The sequence below is a fragment of the Gopherus evgoodei genome, chromosome 14 (genome assembly GCF_007399415.2).
Source record: "Gopherus evgoodei ecotype Sinaloan lineage chromosome 14, rGopEvg1_v1.p, whole genome shotgun sequence".
Lineage (NCBI taxonomy): Eukaryota > Metazoa > Chordata > Testudines > Testudinidae > Gopherus > Gopherus evgoodei.
In genome coordinates, this window is record NC_044335.1 from 2206300 (window position 1) to 2219566 (window position 13267).

The 13267-nt window shown below is 44.1% G+C and overlaps 1 protein-coding gene across 1 annotated transcript in view; it reads right to left on the reverse strand.

Annotated features, from left to right (window-relative positions):
- The window catches only part of LOC115635189 (WD repeat-containing protein on Y chromosome-like), a 38215-nt gene that overhangs the window by 9667 nt on the left and 15281 nt on the right, over positions 1–13267 (reverse strand). The window contains exons 8-14 of the mRNA XM_030533532.1: positions 8731–8798; positions 7517–7665; positions 6301–6438; positions 4193–4300; positions 3807–4034; positions 3253–3323; positions 2806–3010 (exon numbers count right to left, since the gene is read on the reverse strand). Of these exons, the coding sequence (XP_030389392.1) occupies positions 2806–3010; positions 3253–3323; positions 3807–4034; positions 4193–4300; positions 6301–6438; positions 7517–7665; positions 8731–8798 (967 nt within the window). The remainder of the gene's footprint in view (positions 1–2805; positions 3011–3252; positions 3324–3806; positions 4035–4192; positions 4301–6300; positions 6439–7516; positions 7666–8730; positions 8799–13267) is intronic.

The window sequence follows — 13267 nt, forward strand, 5'->3', positions numbered from 1 at the left end:
CTGTAGTAGCTTAAGGAGAAGTAGAATTCCTGTTTCTATTGAGAAGTAGCTGCCAGTGTGACTAAATTAGGGTCTGATCTCTCTCCCATTCATAACATCTGTGACTTGAGTGAAAGGAGGTTGAGCCTTTAACTTGTGGAACAAATACCAATGCGTATATTTTCAATACAAAATCTGGAGGTTCATAGCGGTCAAACCTTCCCACAATCCAGCCTTGTAAAGCATTGCAACAAAAGGAGGAGGGTGAAAAATTGTTTTTCTTAACCTCTAAGGATAGGACAAGGAGCAATGGGCTTAAATTGCAGCAGGGGAGGTTTAGGTTGGACATTAGCAAAAACTTCTTAACTGTCAGGGTGCTTAAGCTCTGGAATAAACCGCCTTAGGAGGTGGTGGAATCTCCATCATTGGGGATTTTTAAGAGCAGGTTGGGCAAACACCTGCCGGGAATGCTCTCAGTAATATAGTCCTGCCATGAGTGCAGGGACTGGACTAGATGACCTCTCAAGGTCCCTTCCAGTCCTATGATTCTATGCAAACATGATGCACTTACAAAGCACCACACAAATCTGTACTCTGTCCCGCAGTGTGCAGATGCTAATTCTGTTCTGTAAGAGCTAAAACAGAATTCTGGCTACTGACATGCAAATTAAACATCAAGTGATTCCACAATTTCAATTTGCTCCAGTGGTAGAACAGCTGCTGTCTCAACAAGATGTGCACGCTCTGATGGGGACAGGAACAGACTTGTCCTGTACCTCAAACAACTAGAAACCAAGATATTTATTAAAAACACAATTGACTGTACTTTAAATATCTTGTTTCTGATTGGCTGGAGTATTATTAATATTCATAATTTTATTTGCATAACTTCTCCATCACTCTCAACTTAGTGTATAGAGGATACCTGTCCAAAAGCGCAAAACAATTGTAAAACTCATCAGATTTCCAGGTCCCCATTTAGGAAACGCCCAGGAGTGGAGAGCGGGGACATTATAAATCAGGATTGCAGAACAATCGTAGAACTAAAGGCGCACAGCCTGGCTCCAGCTATCATTAGTACCTAATTTTAGTGAGCAACAAATTAAACTTTTTTTTAAATAAAAATATATTTTCTAACTGTAAATCATAAGAACACAAGAACAGCCAGACTGGGTCAGAGCAATGGTCATTCTAGCCCAGTGTCTTGTCTTCTGACAGTGGCCAATGCCAGGTGCTTCTGAGGGAATGAACAGAACAGAGCAATTTATCGAGAGATCCATCCACTGCCGTCCAGGCCCAGCTTCTAGTACTCAGAGGAATAGAGATACCCAGAGCATGAGGTTCTGTCCATGACCATCTTGGCAAATAGCCATTGATAGACCTATCCTCCACAAATTTATCCATGAACAGAGTGGCTGAGACCTTGGGAATTTTTGCCTTCCTCTGCAACATGGGGCATGGGTCTGTGACGCCGTAGGGAGCAGGGCGGATTAACCTGGAAATGTCGTTTAGTTTTACTGGAACTGTCTGCATGGAAAATGGAAAAGCAGGGAATAACTTTAGGTAAGGGACAGTACCTAAGCCTGTAACCTGAGCCAGGAAGAGGAGCGGGGCAAGTCGACACCTTTGCCCAAAAAACTGGACAAAGGAAGAGGGAAAAAGAAGAAGAGGAAGAGAGCCTGCAAAAGGGTTTTTTGGTTTCAGTTTTGGGCTGGCTGAAAAAAGGCAGGGAACCCCAAGTCTGGGGTCTAAGATCCTTGCCCCCCAGAGGGACCTGGCTGAGGGGTCCTGGTTGTACCTACAAGCCCTGCTTGGTACTGTGTTCCTGTCATCTAATAAACCTTCTGTGTTACTGGCTGGCTAAAAGTCACAGTAAATCGCAGAAAGTTGGGGGTGCAGGGCCCTAACTCTCCCACACTCCGTGACAGGGTCACCTGCAGATTTAAATTAGTGTTAATAGTGAATCCTCTGTAACTTGAAGTCTTTAAATCATGATTTGAAGACTTCAGTAACTCAGTTGAAAACTATGGCTTTATTTCAGGAGTGGGTGGGTGAGGCCTGCAAAGCACAGGTCAGACTAGGTGATCTTGATGGTCTCGTCTGATTTTAAAAAGTCTATAATTCTTTTTGAACCCAGTTATGCTTTTGGCCTTCACAATATCCCACTAATGACTTCCATGGGTTGACTGTGTAATATGAAAAAGCACTTCTTTTTGTTTGTTTTAAACCTGCTGCCTATTAATTTCATTGGGTGACCCATGGTTCTTGTGTTATATAAAGGAGTAACTAACACTTCCTTATTCCCTCACTCCACACCAGTCACGTCTTTATAGACCTCTATCATATCCGCATCTTTTCCAAACTGAACAGTCCCTGTCTTATTAATCTCTCCTCACTTGGAAGCATTTTTGTTACCCTCCTTTGCACTTCTTCCAATTCTAATATATATTTTGAGATGAGGCAACTAGAACTGCATGGACTATTTAAGGTGTGGATGACTCACGGATTTATAATAGTGCCATTATGGTATTTTCTGTCTTACTATCTATCCCTTTCCTAATGGTTCTGAACATTGTTCGCTTCTTTGCCTGCTGCTGCACATACAGCCAATCATTTCAGAGAACTATCCACGATGACGCCATGGCCTTGAGTGGTAACAATTAATTTAGATCCCACCATTTCTATGTAGTGACCGAGCAATCTGATTAGCTGTTAGAATGTGGTGCACACATCCCCTCAATTTAACAGTAATCAGAAGGCACATTTAACATACTGAAGCACTGAATTTTGTAGGAAACAGAGCTGGGCAGCTGTTCTTGAACTTACCCTGTTTGGCATAAGGGTTAAAGGACTCTGGGATGCGTTAAACCTGCAGAGTGCCTGTCCCGAGTCTGTACTCCAGATCACTACATCTCCATCGCAGGAGGCAGTAGCCAAGAGTTGACCTTTATAATTAGCTATAGATAAGATGTCCTCTGAGTGGTAGGATTTCCAGTGTTTGTATTCAATTACCTCATCTTCTTTAACATCTCTGGTGAGCAAGATCAAACAGTCATCCAGGAAGAACAGTGTATTTAATGAAGTTAGAAGGAAGTGGACTGTAAAGTACAACAAATCCCTCTCAAGACCATAATCTGCTTCACCTTTTAGACACTGGTATGTTTAAGGAGACATTTGGCACACAGCAGGGTTAGAGATAACGTGCCAGCAATGATAACCCAGGAAATACATTTTTACATGGGATCATGTAATCCCCGCCCACTTCCTACTTACAGGTACCATGTAACTCTTTTACTCCAGCCTGTCACATATACCTTCAGATTGATATACAGAATTCCACTGATCTACGGGAAAGACATAGAAACAATGCTAAGGTATAACTAGTAATTGCCTGAAAAACATCTGTTCACATATGCAAAATCCACACTTCTCCATTTGTGCAAAATTTGCACAAATCAGATAATTGTGCACCAAATTACCCATCACTGCTGTTACCGTTGGTCAAACTGCATGCAGGAAGGCAGGTTTTATATGCACAATGGATGCCTCTGCAATGTTTTCAGGGTTTTTACAGACAGTTTGAAAGTCTGACCCTGAAAGGGCCACCTTTCCAAGTAAAACTGTTACTGGTATTTCAGTTTGTCAGTCTTCTCCTGCTTACTCATGCTAGGACAAAAAAAACACTATGATAGCACCCACCCCCCGCTTCCTGGCAAGCTGAATCAGAACATAATGAAATGGTGCTTCTACTCCAGGCTGGGACAAAGGAGAGATGGATGTGACAAGCACTGATAAAACACATCTCTCTTCTTTCACAAGGTGCTGACCTCCGTTTTATCCAAGTGAGGCATCTCAAGCAGACAGGCCCCATTGTTGAAGTTCCAGAACTTGATTGTCCCATCTTTCAAAGCAGTGATGAGGCGTCTCTCCGGCCCATCAAAAGCCATTGCTGTTATTTCAGTGTGCTTGCCCTCTGAGGTCATAAACTGCATCATCTTTTGCCCAGTCATGATATCCCAGACTCTGACCATCCCACGATGGCAACCGCTCACCACCTGTTTAGACCACATGAAGTGCATATTGTCAATCTATCAAGTTCTCAGCATTCCTAAGTCATAAGATATAATGGGGGGAGTGCATTAGACATTGGTGTGTCATTACAGCAGTTTTAGTGACCACAGATATTAAGACAGTTTATAATCCTGGCACTCACCTGTTTGAAGTTCCTGTTATACAGGGCTGTACATAGCGGCTGGTCATGGGATGTGACTTCTGAGTTAATGGTTTCCATAAATTCTACCTCTCCATAGAAAATTCCAATCTGGATTGAAATAGATTTAAAAAAATCACAAGATGCGAAAACAAACATTTCTGCAAAAAAGAACCATCAGGATTTGAATAAAAGATGAATTATATGAATCAGGCAGCGAATGGAGCATGGACTAAAGGTATCTAGATGCTTCAAGAACAAGGAAACCATAAAAGACAGCCCCCCAATATTACTACACCTCCCAAGGAAAAATAAACCAGGACTTCAAGAACATCTGCATTGCTGTGTTACTGATACCAAAGGGCCATTTCAGTCCACTGAAATACCCCGACTATATTAGTTTTTCAGGATGACCATCCTCCTGCAGATACACTGGAAGGAATGTTAGGTTACATCCAGATATTCCTTCTTTTATGGTGGGATATCTGGAACTGAAGTCAGAGCATCAGTTGGTCTGCAGAGCCCTGCATGGATACAAAATTTTTATCCGCATCTGATCTGCAATCCGCAAAGATGATCCACAGATATACGCAGATCTTTAGGGCTCCAAATATAGAATTTGGATCCACATCCACCAACATGGTCAGCAAATATCTGCATCTCTATTCCGAGCCTCCTACTGAATAAAAATCCCGTGTTTACTAATACCACCACCATGTATCACTGACAGTATTTAGCACTTTATGTCATCAAAGCACTGTAAAAACACTTATGGGCAGGACTTTGCAAAGTGCTGTGTTCATGCAGTTCCCATTGACTTCAATAGGAACTAATGGCACCCTACAGGAAGCACTCAGAACTCTGCAGGATCAGACCCCAACAGAGGGCCAAACCCTGCCCCCCTGACTAATGTGAGCAGTCCCACTGACGCTCTGTTCACATGAATAAGATGAGAATTTCAGTCAAAATCTTGTTTACAATATCCCTGTGAGGTGGCTAAAGAATATTACTGTCCCAGTTTTGGAGATGAGTACAGAGACGGAAGTTAGCTCACCTCCATTAGGCCACACAGCAAGCCAGTGGCAGAAATGAAACTAAAAAGTATGTGCTCCTGAGTCTATCTCCACTAGGCCATGCTGTGTCTCAGTGGGTAGGCGTTCACCTCAGGTACAAGGTCCCAAGCAGGACTGGTTAGGATTTTTTGATTAATTGTTTTTCAGCAAAAATATCAATTTGGTGAAACACAACCTGCTGGTAAAATGGGGTCTGCTTCAGCAAATTTCCCAACTCAACAAAATGTAGAGAAAAAAAACACTCTGAAAAATAGTTGAAACATTTCATTTTAACATTTTCAAAAAGAAAAATACTGGTTTTGCGACTCAAAACAACTTTTCATTTTGAAACTTAAGCTAGTTAGACTGAAAAAGTCAAAAAAAGGGCCAAAATTGACATTCCAAAATTATCAAAACAAAAAACATTTCAATTGACCCAAACCAAGAGCTCACGCTCCATCTGCATTTGAGCTGGGAGGTAGGATTCCTTGCGTGTGTACAAAAACCTGCACAAGTTCTGCTCCAAAGCCAGAATAGCACAGGCAGCATCTCAGCTCCCTGCAGTTGTACTTGTGCAGCTGTCCCCCACGCTACCTCCCACTACACTGCTATTTTTGGGTGCTCGCTCGAGCAGAACTAGCACAGGTATGTCACTGCAAGCTGGGAACCAGACCTCCCAGCTCAAACAGAGGTGTGACTTCAGGTTTTTTTAATTTGTTTATAGCCAACATTTCAATCTTCCATTCCCATTCTGATGGTAAAAATTTTCAAACTCTCAAAAACATTTGCAGGTTGGGAAAGACATTTCCTACCCAGCCCCGGTCCCACGTAGGCCCTAAAGGTTTAAATAGTGCATAAGCCTCATGTTGGCCCTTTGCACAAGAGTGAATTTAAATCAACAAGAACTTTGAACTTCAGTCAAAAATTAATCACTCACTGATGTTTGCTAGAAAGATGAGCAAAGAAAGGAGAGATGTCATCCCAAAAATATGTTTTTCCCTTCTGTGAAAAAAAAGGGTACATTATGTCTTCTGTTAAAAGGTAAAATAACTAACTCACAGAGAAAGTGGTGCAGATGAGCATATTGTTTAACACGCTGTAACAGGCATCAACAATCGGGCAATTCCCTAATGAGATACTCCTGCCAGGAATGGACTGGAGACAGAAGTGATCCAGCAAATCCCAAACACGGATATTCTGAAGGATGCAGGAAAGAAACCAGTAGTTAAAGGGATTAAGGAATTTGTGAGCACATTAGAGAGTTCATGCTGTTTAGCAGCTCAACCCAGAGGAAATAAATGCTTCCCATACGCTCAGGCCAATATCCAAACACATGCACAATCCCAGTGTAGAGTTGTGTTCCCTGCAATAGCCCAGGAATGGAGGCAAAAGACCTACCACATAGATGCCACCTTCCCCAAGGAAACCAAATATCAACATTCTCCGGGAAATTTTTGTTTTGTTTGCAGAATTCCAGAGAAGGCAGCACTAAAGTACAATGCTGCACTAGCTTTAAATTACAATATAAGCTATATGAATGGAATGCTTGGGGGGGTTGAGTCAAACCCACAACCTACAAGGAGATTCAAAGCTAAAGCTAAAATCTGAATATTTGAGGCTTTTCTACTGCCCTGGTTCTTCCTCCCACCAATGTTAGTGAGCTGAGCACAACAGATAAGGACACAATAAAAAAGGCTCTTTGTACCTGACATCTACTCAAGATGGAGCTACCAACAAAGGTAGAATGGCATCACGGAAGATGGCCAGGGACTGAACAGTGTTACTGCTCCACTCTAGGTTTTGATGGGGTTAAGACAAACAGGGCCAGAGGAAGGCAAGGAGGAGCAAACCGCATTTTCATGCTTTGAGGACCCTTAACTAAACAGATGAGGGAGCTTCCCAGGATCATGGCAGCTATAATATTTGACTGACTGATTCTGGTGCCCCTCAGTTGCCTGCTCCTGGCCCAGAGAGGATGCAAAGATGTAGTTTTCTACTCAGCGAAGCCAGTTTCACTAATGTTGAATCTCTTTTGGAAGAGCACACGCTAATTACACCAAAGGCTCCTCTCTCCTGCTCCCATGTCTAGCATTAAAAGAATCTCTCTCAAACCTAATACAAATCCAGCTGGTTGTTCAGACACAGCTCCTGCACCCATCATACCCACAGAAGTAAGTAATATGGATATTTATATGACACTTTCCCATTGCCCAAGCACAGAAATATACGGCTCCAAATGCAGCAAGCCATTTTTCCTATAATCCAGACTTTGTACTTTGTCTTTGGAGATGCTGAGGATGGTGTTTCTCTTTCCATTCACTATTATGTGAGTCACAGCAGTAACGTGGCCTTTCATCAGCGTTATGGGGCTGTTGGTAACAAATGGATTCCATATTCTAACCAGTGGATCCAATCCCCCGGTCACTAATGTAAAGAAAATACATTTTCGTTAAAAAAGTAGGCAATGACTCACCTAACTTCTCCAGCATCCCATGAAGGAAACACTGGAACAATACATCAGAAGATGCTTCGGTCCATACCTAACCCATCTCCTTGTTCTAATTCAAAGTAATTACCACACCTGACACACAGAGGAGAAAACCTAGGACCATGATATGACTAATGAGGGGATGATGCACAGATTGGGAGAGTTCAGACCTGTAGCCAAACTGTGTGTGTTCTTCCACAATCTCCACTGGATAGTTTTTTTCCCCTACATGTGCTTAAATCTTAAATAAGGCCAAGCCTGTGTGTCATACTAAGTCTCCTATTTCAAGTCTGAAACATCACGGCATTCTAGAACTGACTTAGGGAGTGACAGATTCCACCAGAGAAATACAGTGTCACACGCTTTAGTCTGCAATACAGGTACAAGGAAAGGGAATTAGATGTGAGGTGTCTCACATCTTTCTGTGGATGATGACGTAGGGAATTTGTATTTATTTTTTTGCTGATTGATAATTTCAATGAAAAATGTTCTCAGGACACTAAGAGCAGGAGGCAGAAGAAAATTCTCATAGCCCATGCTCCACTTAACCTGTATTTTGAAGGTTTCAGTGGGACTTAAATGGAATACCATACAGGCTGCGTGCTGGCTTTTACATAGGGGTACATTTAACACATACAGAGTACAATCAACCTATGGAACTCTTGCCAGGAGATGTTGTGAAGGACAAAACTATAACAGGATTCAGAAAAGAACTAGATAAGTTCCTGGAGGACAGATCCATCAATGGCTATTAGCCAGGGTAGTCAGGGATGGAACTCCATGACCTGAGAGTCCCTGCCCCACAATTATTATGAGGCCACTGCCATTAAAGTAACCCATTTCTACTGGCCCCCTATGTGGCTGTTTAAGAGGCAGTTCTCTGTATTTGAACTCAGACTCTTTCTGGACACTTGTCTTTTTATCAAAGCTTTCAACACAGCAACTATAGATGAGTGCAGAGATCAATGGGGTAAAAATGGGCTTTGATGATGGTGACTTACCAAGCACGTTCATCTCAGGTGAATAATCGAAGCAGAGAATGCCTTTCTTTAAAGTAATCGTTGATGACCTGGAACAGAGAAAATAAAATGAACAGACTTGTGCAAGAACCACAGCTGGCCCTTTTAAAACACATTGCAGATGTGGTGGGCAAGGCTGTGGAAACACATCTGCTTGTGTGAAGGACACTCGATGCCAATTAAACAGGGGAGCTCCAGAATAGGTGGAATGGTCAGAAAAGGAGGAACTACAGACACAAGTGTAGAGAAGCAGAAGGAACAGCAAGAGAGCTCTATGAAATTAGCCAAACTCTGTGACCTGCCCCCCAATGGGCTCTAACTGAAGCCCCCAATCCAAAACATCCCCAAACTTTGGAAAAGTTCCCCTCCAAAGGGTGTAGCTCAGACCATTCTCTAAGAAGAAATAGTTAAGGAAGAGAAGGGACCAGGGCTGGCCTTCAACACAAGCAAAGCAAGGAGCTGCTTGGATTTCCACATCCCATACAAGCTCCACAACTTGCTAACCCCACCAGCGGGAGCCTAGGGGAAAAATATTGCAGGCCCATTCACCCTCTGCAAGAATAGGACAGAAAGGGGAGGCTGGCTCACTTCCCGACTGCTAGGACCTCTTGCATTGGGATTCTGCATATTGTTAGGGTGACCAAGCAGAAAAGAAATTGCAAGGAGAGAGGAAGAGCAGGGTAAAGACTCACGGCAGAGAGATGCTATGATGGGGAGAGAAAAAAGAGAAGGTAACCAGGAGAGGCAGGATCACAGAGAATGTGCCACTTGGGAAGCCACCTGCTGGCAAAGAGGAAATGCAAAGAGAAGGAATGGAACAGCTATAAGGAAGGAGCTGAACTCAACCGTCCTCTAACCCATTCTTATGGGTAGTACAATAGTCAGGAGCAGGACAAGGCCCTGACTGGGCCTATCCAGTGATTTATTATCTGAGAGCCGGGGATCATAACAGAAGAATAACACCTGTTATATCTGAGTCCTTGGAGCTCCGTCTCAGATGATATTCGGACCCCAGGTGTCACAATTCACCCCACTGACAGCTGTGAATTCCGTGGCCTCCGCCAACCCATTTCAAAGTACAAAACCCATTTCTAAAAGGGAAAGCAGCTGTGGTTAAAAATAAAGAGCGGGGGGGGGGGAGCACAAGGGTGAAAATCATAAAAATGGGGTTAGTGCAGATCAAGAGGCTCAGCTGCATTAGAGCAGTAGCCACAATGGCCAGCTCACAGGCAGATCATTAAAAATGAAGAAATCTGTCTTTACTAGAGAACAACTTGCAAATAACTAGACGACTTCTAAATAGATTCTCTCTTTGACTGTGTCCTTTTTATCCGCTCGTCATGAACACTCCCATGAGCAAAGATTTGCACATACAAATGGTCGCAGAACAAATTCTAAGCCCTCCATGTGACCCAGGGGTCCGTTCAATCACTAACCAAGCTACTGTTTGAAAGGAAGCTGGAGTGGCGCTCCGAAGAGTTAGGCCATCCTTCCCAGGAACAAAACAATGCCATGAAACATAGTTAACCAGCAGCACAACTTAAATACCAAGTTATGAATACTCAAGGGGTAATGGGCAGTTGGCAAGTAACCCACAAGCTGGAATTTATTCACCCAAAACTTCCATACAAATAGCATAATAAAAATGCAGCAATGATCCAGGCTAAAGCTGCCAAATAAACTGTTCAGTGGGAACTGCTCACGCAGCCCTCAGCTACATAAAAGCCCACCACCAATAATTCTCTTGTCGCAGGTAAAGCAAAGCCCAATAGCACCACCGGCTGGTAAATCTTCCACACAGCAACCGGGGTTGTGAAATTCTGAAATAGCTATTTTAGCATTAATCCAGATCTTCTTGAATTAAGCAAGAGAAAAAGACAGACACACACACTACCACACAACTCTTCAGAAATTATCCAACATACAGATAGAGCATGCGACAATGTCTCTGGATTTAAGGATGCACAATCTTCAGAACTGCAGACAAATCCATTAATAAAGCAAGTTTTAGTATTAAATGCAGACAAACCCAATTATGTAGCTCTGCACACACCATCTTTACATTCACATATCACTGGAATCCATTCCTTTAAACCCATCTGTCACTAGAGGAACATATTTCTACAGTAAGAATCCCACGACCAAAAAGAGAGATTGTTAAATTATATGAATTAGCAACAGGAGACTTGGCATTACTCTCTCCAGAGGCTCCAAAGACAGATGAGTTTCAACACCCAGGTGCCAGCAGAATGCGATTGAGATTTTAGACTCTCGTCTTGGAGGTGGTTATTTAGCATTCATATCTTTTGTTATTCCATGATCGTTTGGACAGATTGCAGATGCAGAGGCCTGCAATTTCCAGGCCAACACATAATTCAGCCGTTTCAAGAGCAATAGCCACCGTTGTCAAAGGGACTGATTTCGGAGGAGGGATGAAAAAGATCTGGACAGGGTGCTGTTCTAGAGCCAAGCGTTGCACATATTGAGAGAGGGGAGACAAAATGGTGATTACCAGGGGCCAGGGAAAATTGCAGAGAGAGTAAAATTGTAGATTCAACCCACTGTCCGCTATCTGCATGATTTACAGTGAGCCAGCTGCTGAAATATGTATTTGGCCCATTGCCAGGATGCTAGCTAACGACGGGGCTGTCTGCTGCACCCCATTAGCTTTCAGGAGGCGATGGACTGCTGCCAGTCCTAATGCACTTTGAAAGCAGAGAAAGGGACAGAGACAGAATACAGAGCTGAAAAGGGTTGGGAAAGAAGCAATGAAAGAAGCAGAAAGGATTGAGGAAGAAAAGAAAGAGAAGGAGGAAAGAGGGGGGATACAGAAAGCAGAAGGGGAGAGAAAGAAGCCGGGAAGGGAAGGAGATTAAAAGAAAAGGGAGACGAGCTAAGGCTGCAAAGAGAATAAGCAGAGGAAGGAGTGAAGAGTAGAGAGAAATGAGGGAGGTGAATGGCAGCTGGGGTACACAGCAGATGCAGCTTGTAAACACTAGCAATGTATGCAAGACAGCCTCATCTTCCCCTTCCTCAAGCATTTTGACAAACAGTCTTCACCCTGTACTTGTCCTGCCGGATGTGTATTACTCTAGATCCAATCCCTGAAACATTTTAATTGGAGATAGGCCTGAACTGGAAACACTGGATTCAAACTCCCCTCCCCATCTCGGATGTTAACTCTGGGGTGAGCTGAACTTTGGATCGGAATTTTGCTGCCCAGCTCCATCCAATTTACATTCACCTGCCCATTCCCCCTACAACCCGCTGAGCCTGCCCTATTCCCACTCGCTCCTCCTAACAACACAGAGTCCTACTTGTGCTGCTCAGCTCTGGTTCAGCATCACTGCCTACAAACAAGCACGGCACGCTCGGGCCCAGCAGACCAGGAGCAGCAACAGCAGGATGGGCATCCACACCCAGAAAATGGACCAGAAGGCTGTTCCCAAGCTTCGCTACACTGAACCCCACTTCACCTTGCCTTGCCTCTTGAAGACGGGAAGGGAGAAAAAACAGGAAGTCAGACACCATTGCGGCTGCATTTTGCTTATTTTCCACTTCAGCAAATCTAATAATTTCTTTTTAGCTAAAAAGAAATACATTTAAGAGACTTGCATTTGTTTGCTCACTTTTCCTGTGGAGTAAGCTTCCCATGCAGCACATGAGGATTACAGGACATTAAGAAGAAATCCAACCCAAGCAAAATTTAGATCCAAAAACCCACAGTTGCTAGGGAACTTTGGACTAAGATTGGGACTTCCCAGCTAGAAAGACGGTTACTCACCTTGTAACTGTTGTTCTTCGAGATGTGTTGCTCACATCCATTCCAGTTAGGTGTGTGCGCGCCGCGCGTGCACGTTCGTCGGAAACTTTTTTTACCCTAGCAACTCCAGTGGGCCGGCAGGTCGCCCCCTGGAGTGGCGCCGCCATGGCGCCCAATATATATCCCTGCCGGCCCGCCCGCTCCTCAGTTCCTTCTTGCCGGCTACTCCGACAGTGGGGAAGGAGGGCGGGTGTGGAATGGATGTGAGCAACACATCTCGAAGAACAACAGTTACAAGGTGAGTAACCGTCTTTTCTTCTTCGAGTGATTGCTCACATCCATTCCAGTTAGGTGACTCCCAAGCCATACCTAGGCGGTGGGGTCGGAGCGAGAAGTCGCGGCATGGAGCACTGCAGTTCCGAAGGCCGCATCCTCTCTCGACTGCTGTACCAGGGCGTAGTGCGAAGCAAAGGTGTGGACCGATGACCAGGTCGCTGCCCGACAGATTTCCTGGATGGGCACACGGGCAAGGAAAGCCAGTGACGACGCCTGCGCCCTGGTAGAATGCGCAGTCACACGGCCCGTAGGGACCTGGGCCAAGTCATAACAGGTCCTGATACAGGACGTAACCCACGAGGATAACCTCTGGGAGGAGATAGGAAGCCCTTTCATACGGTCCGCTACCGCCACGAAAAGCTGGGGGGATTTGCGGAAGGGTTTGGTCCTCTCTATGTAGAACGCGAGAGCTCTACGGAC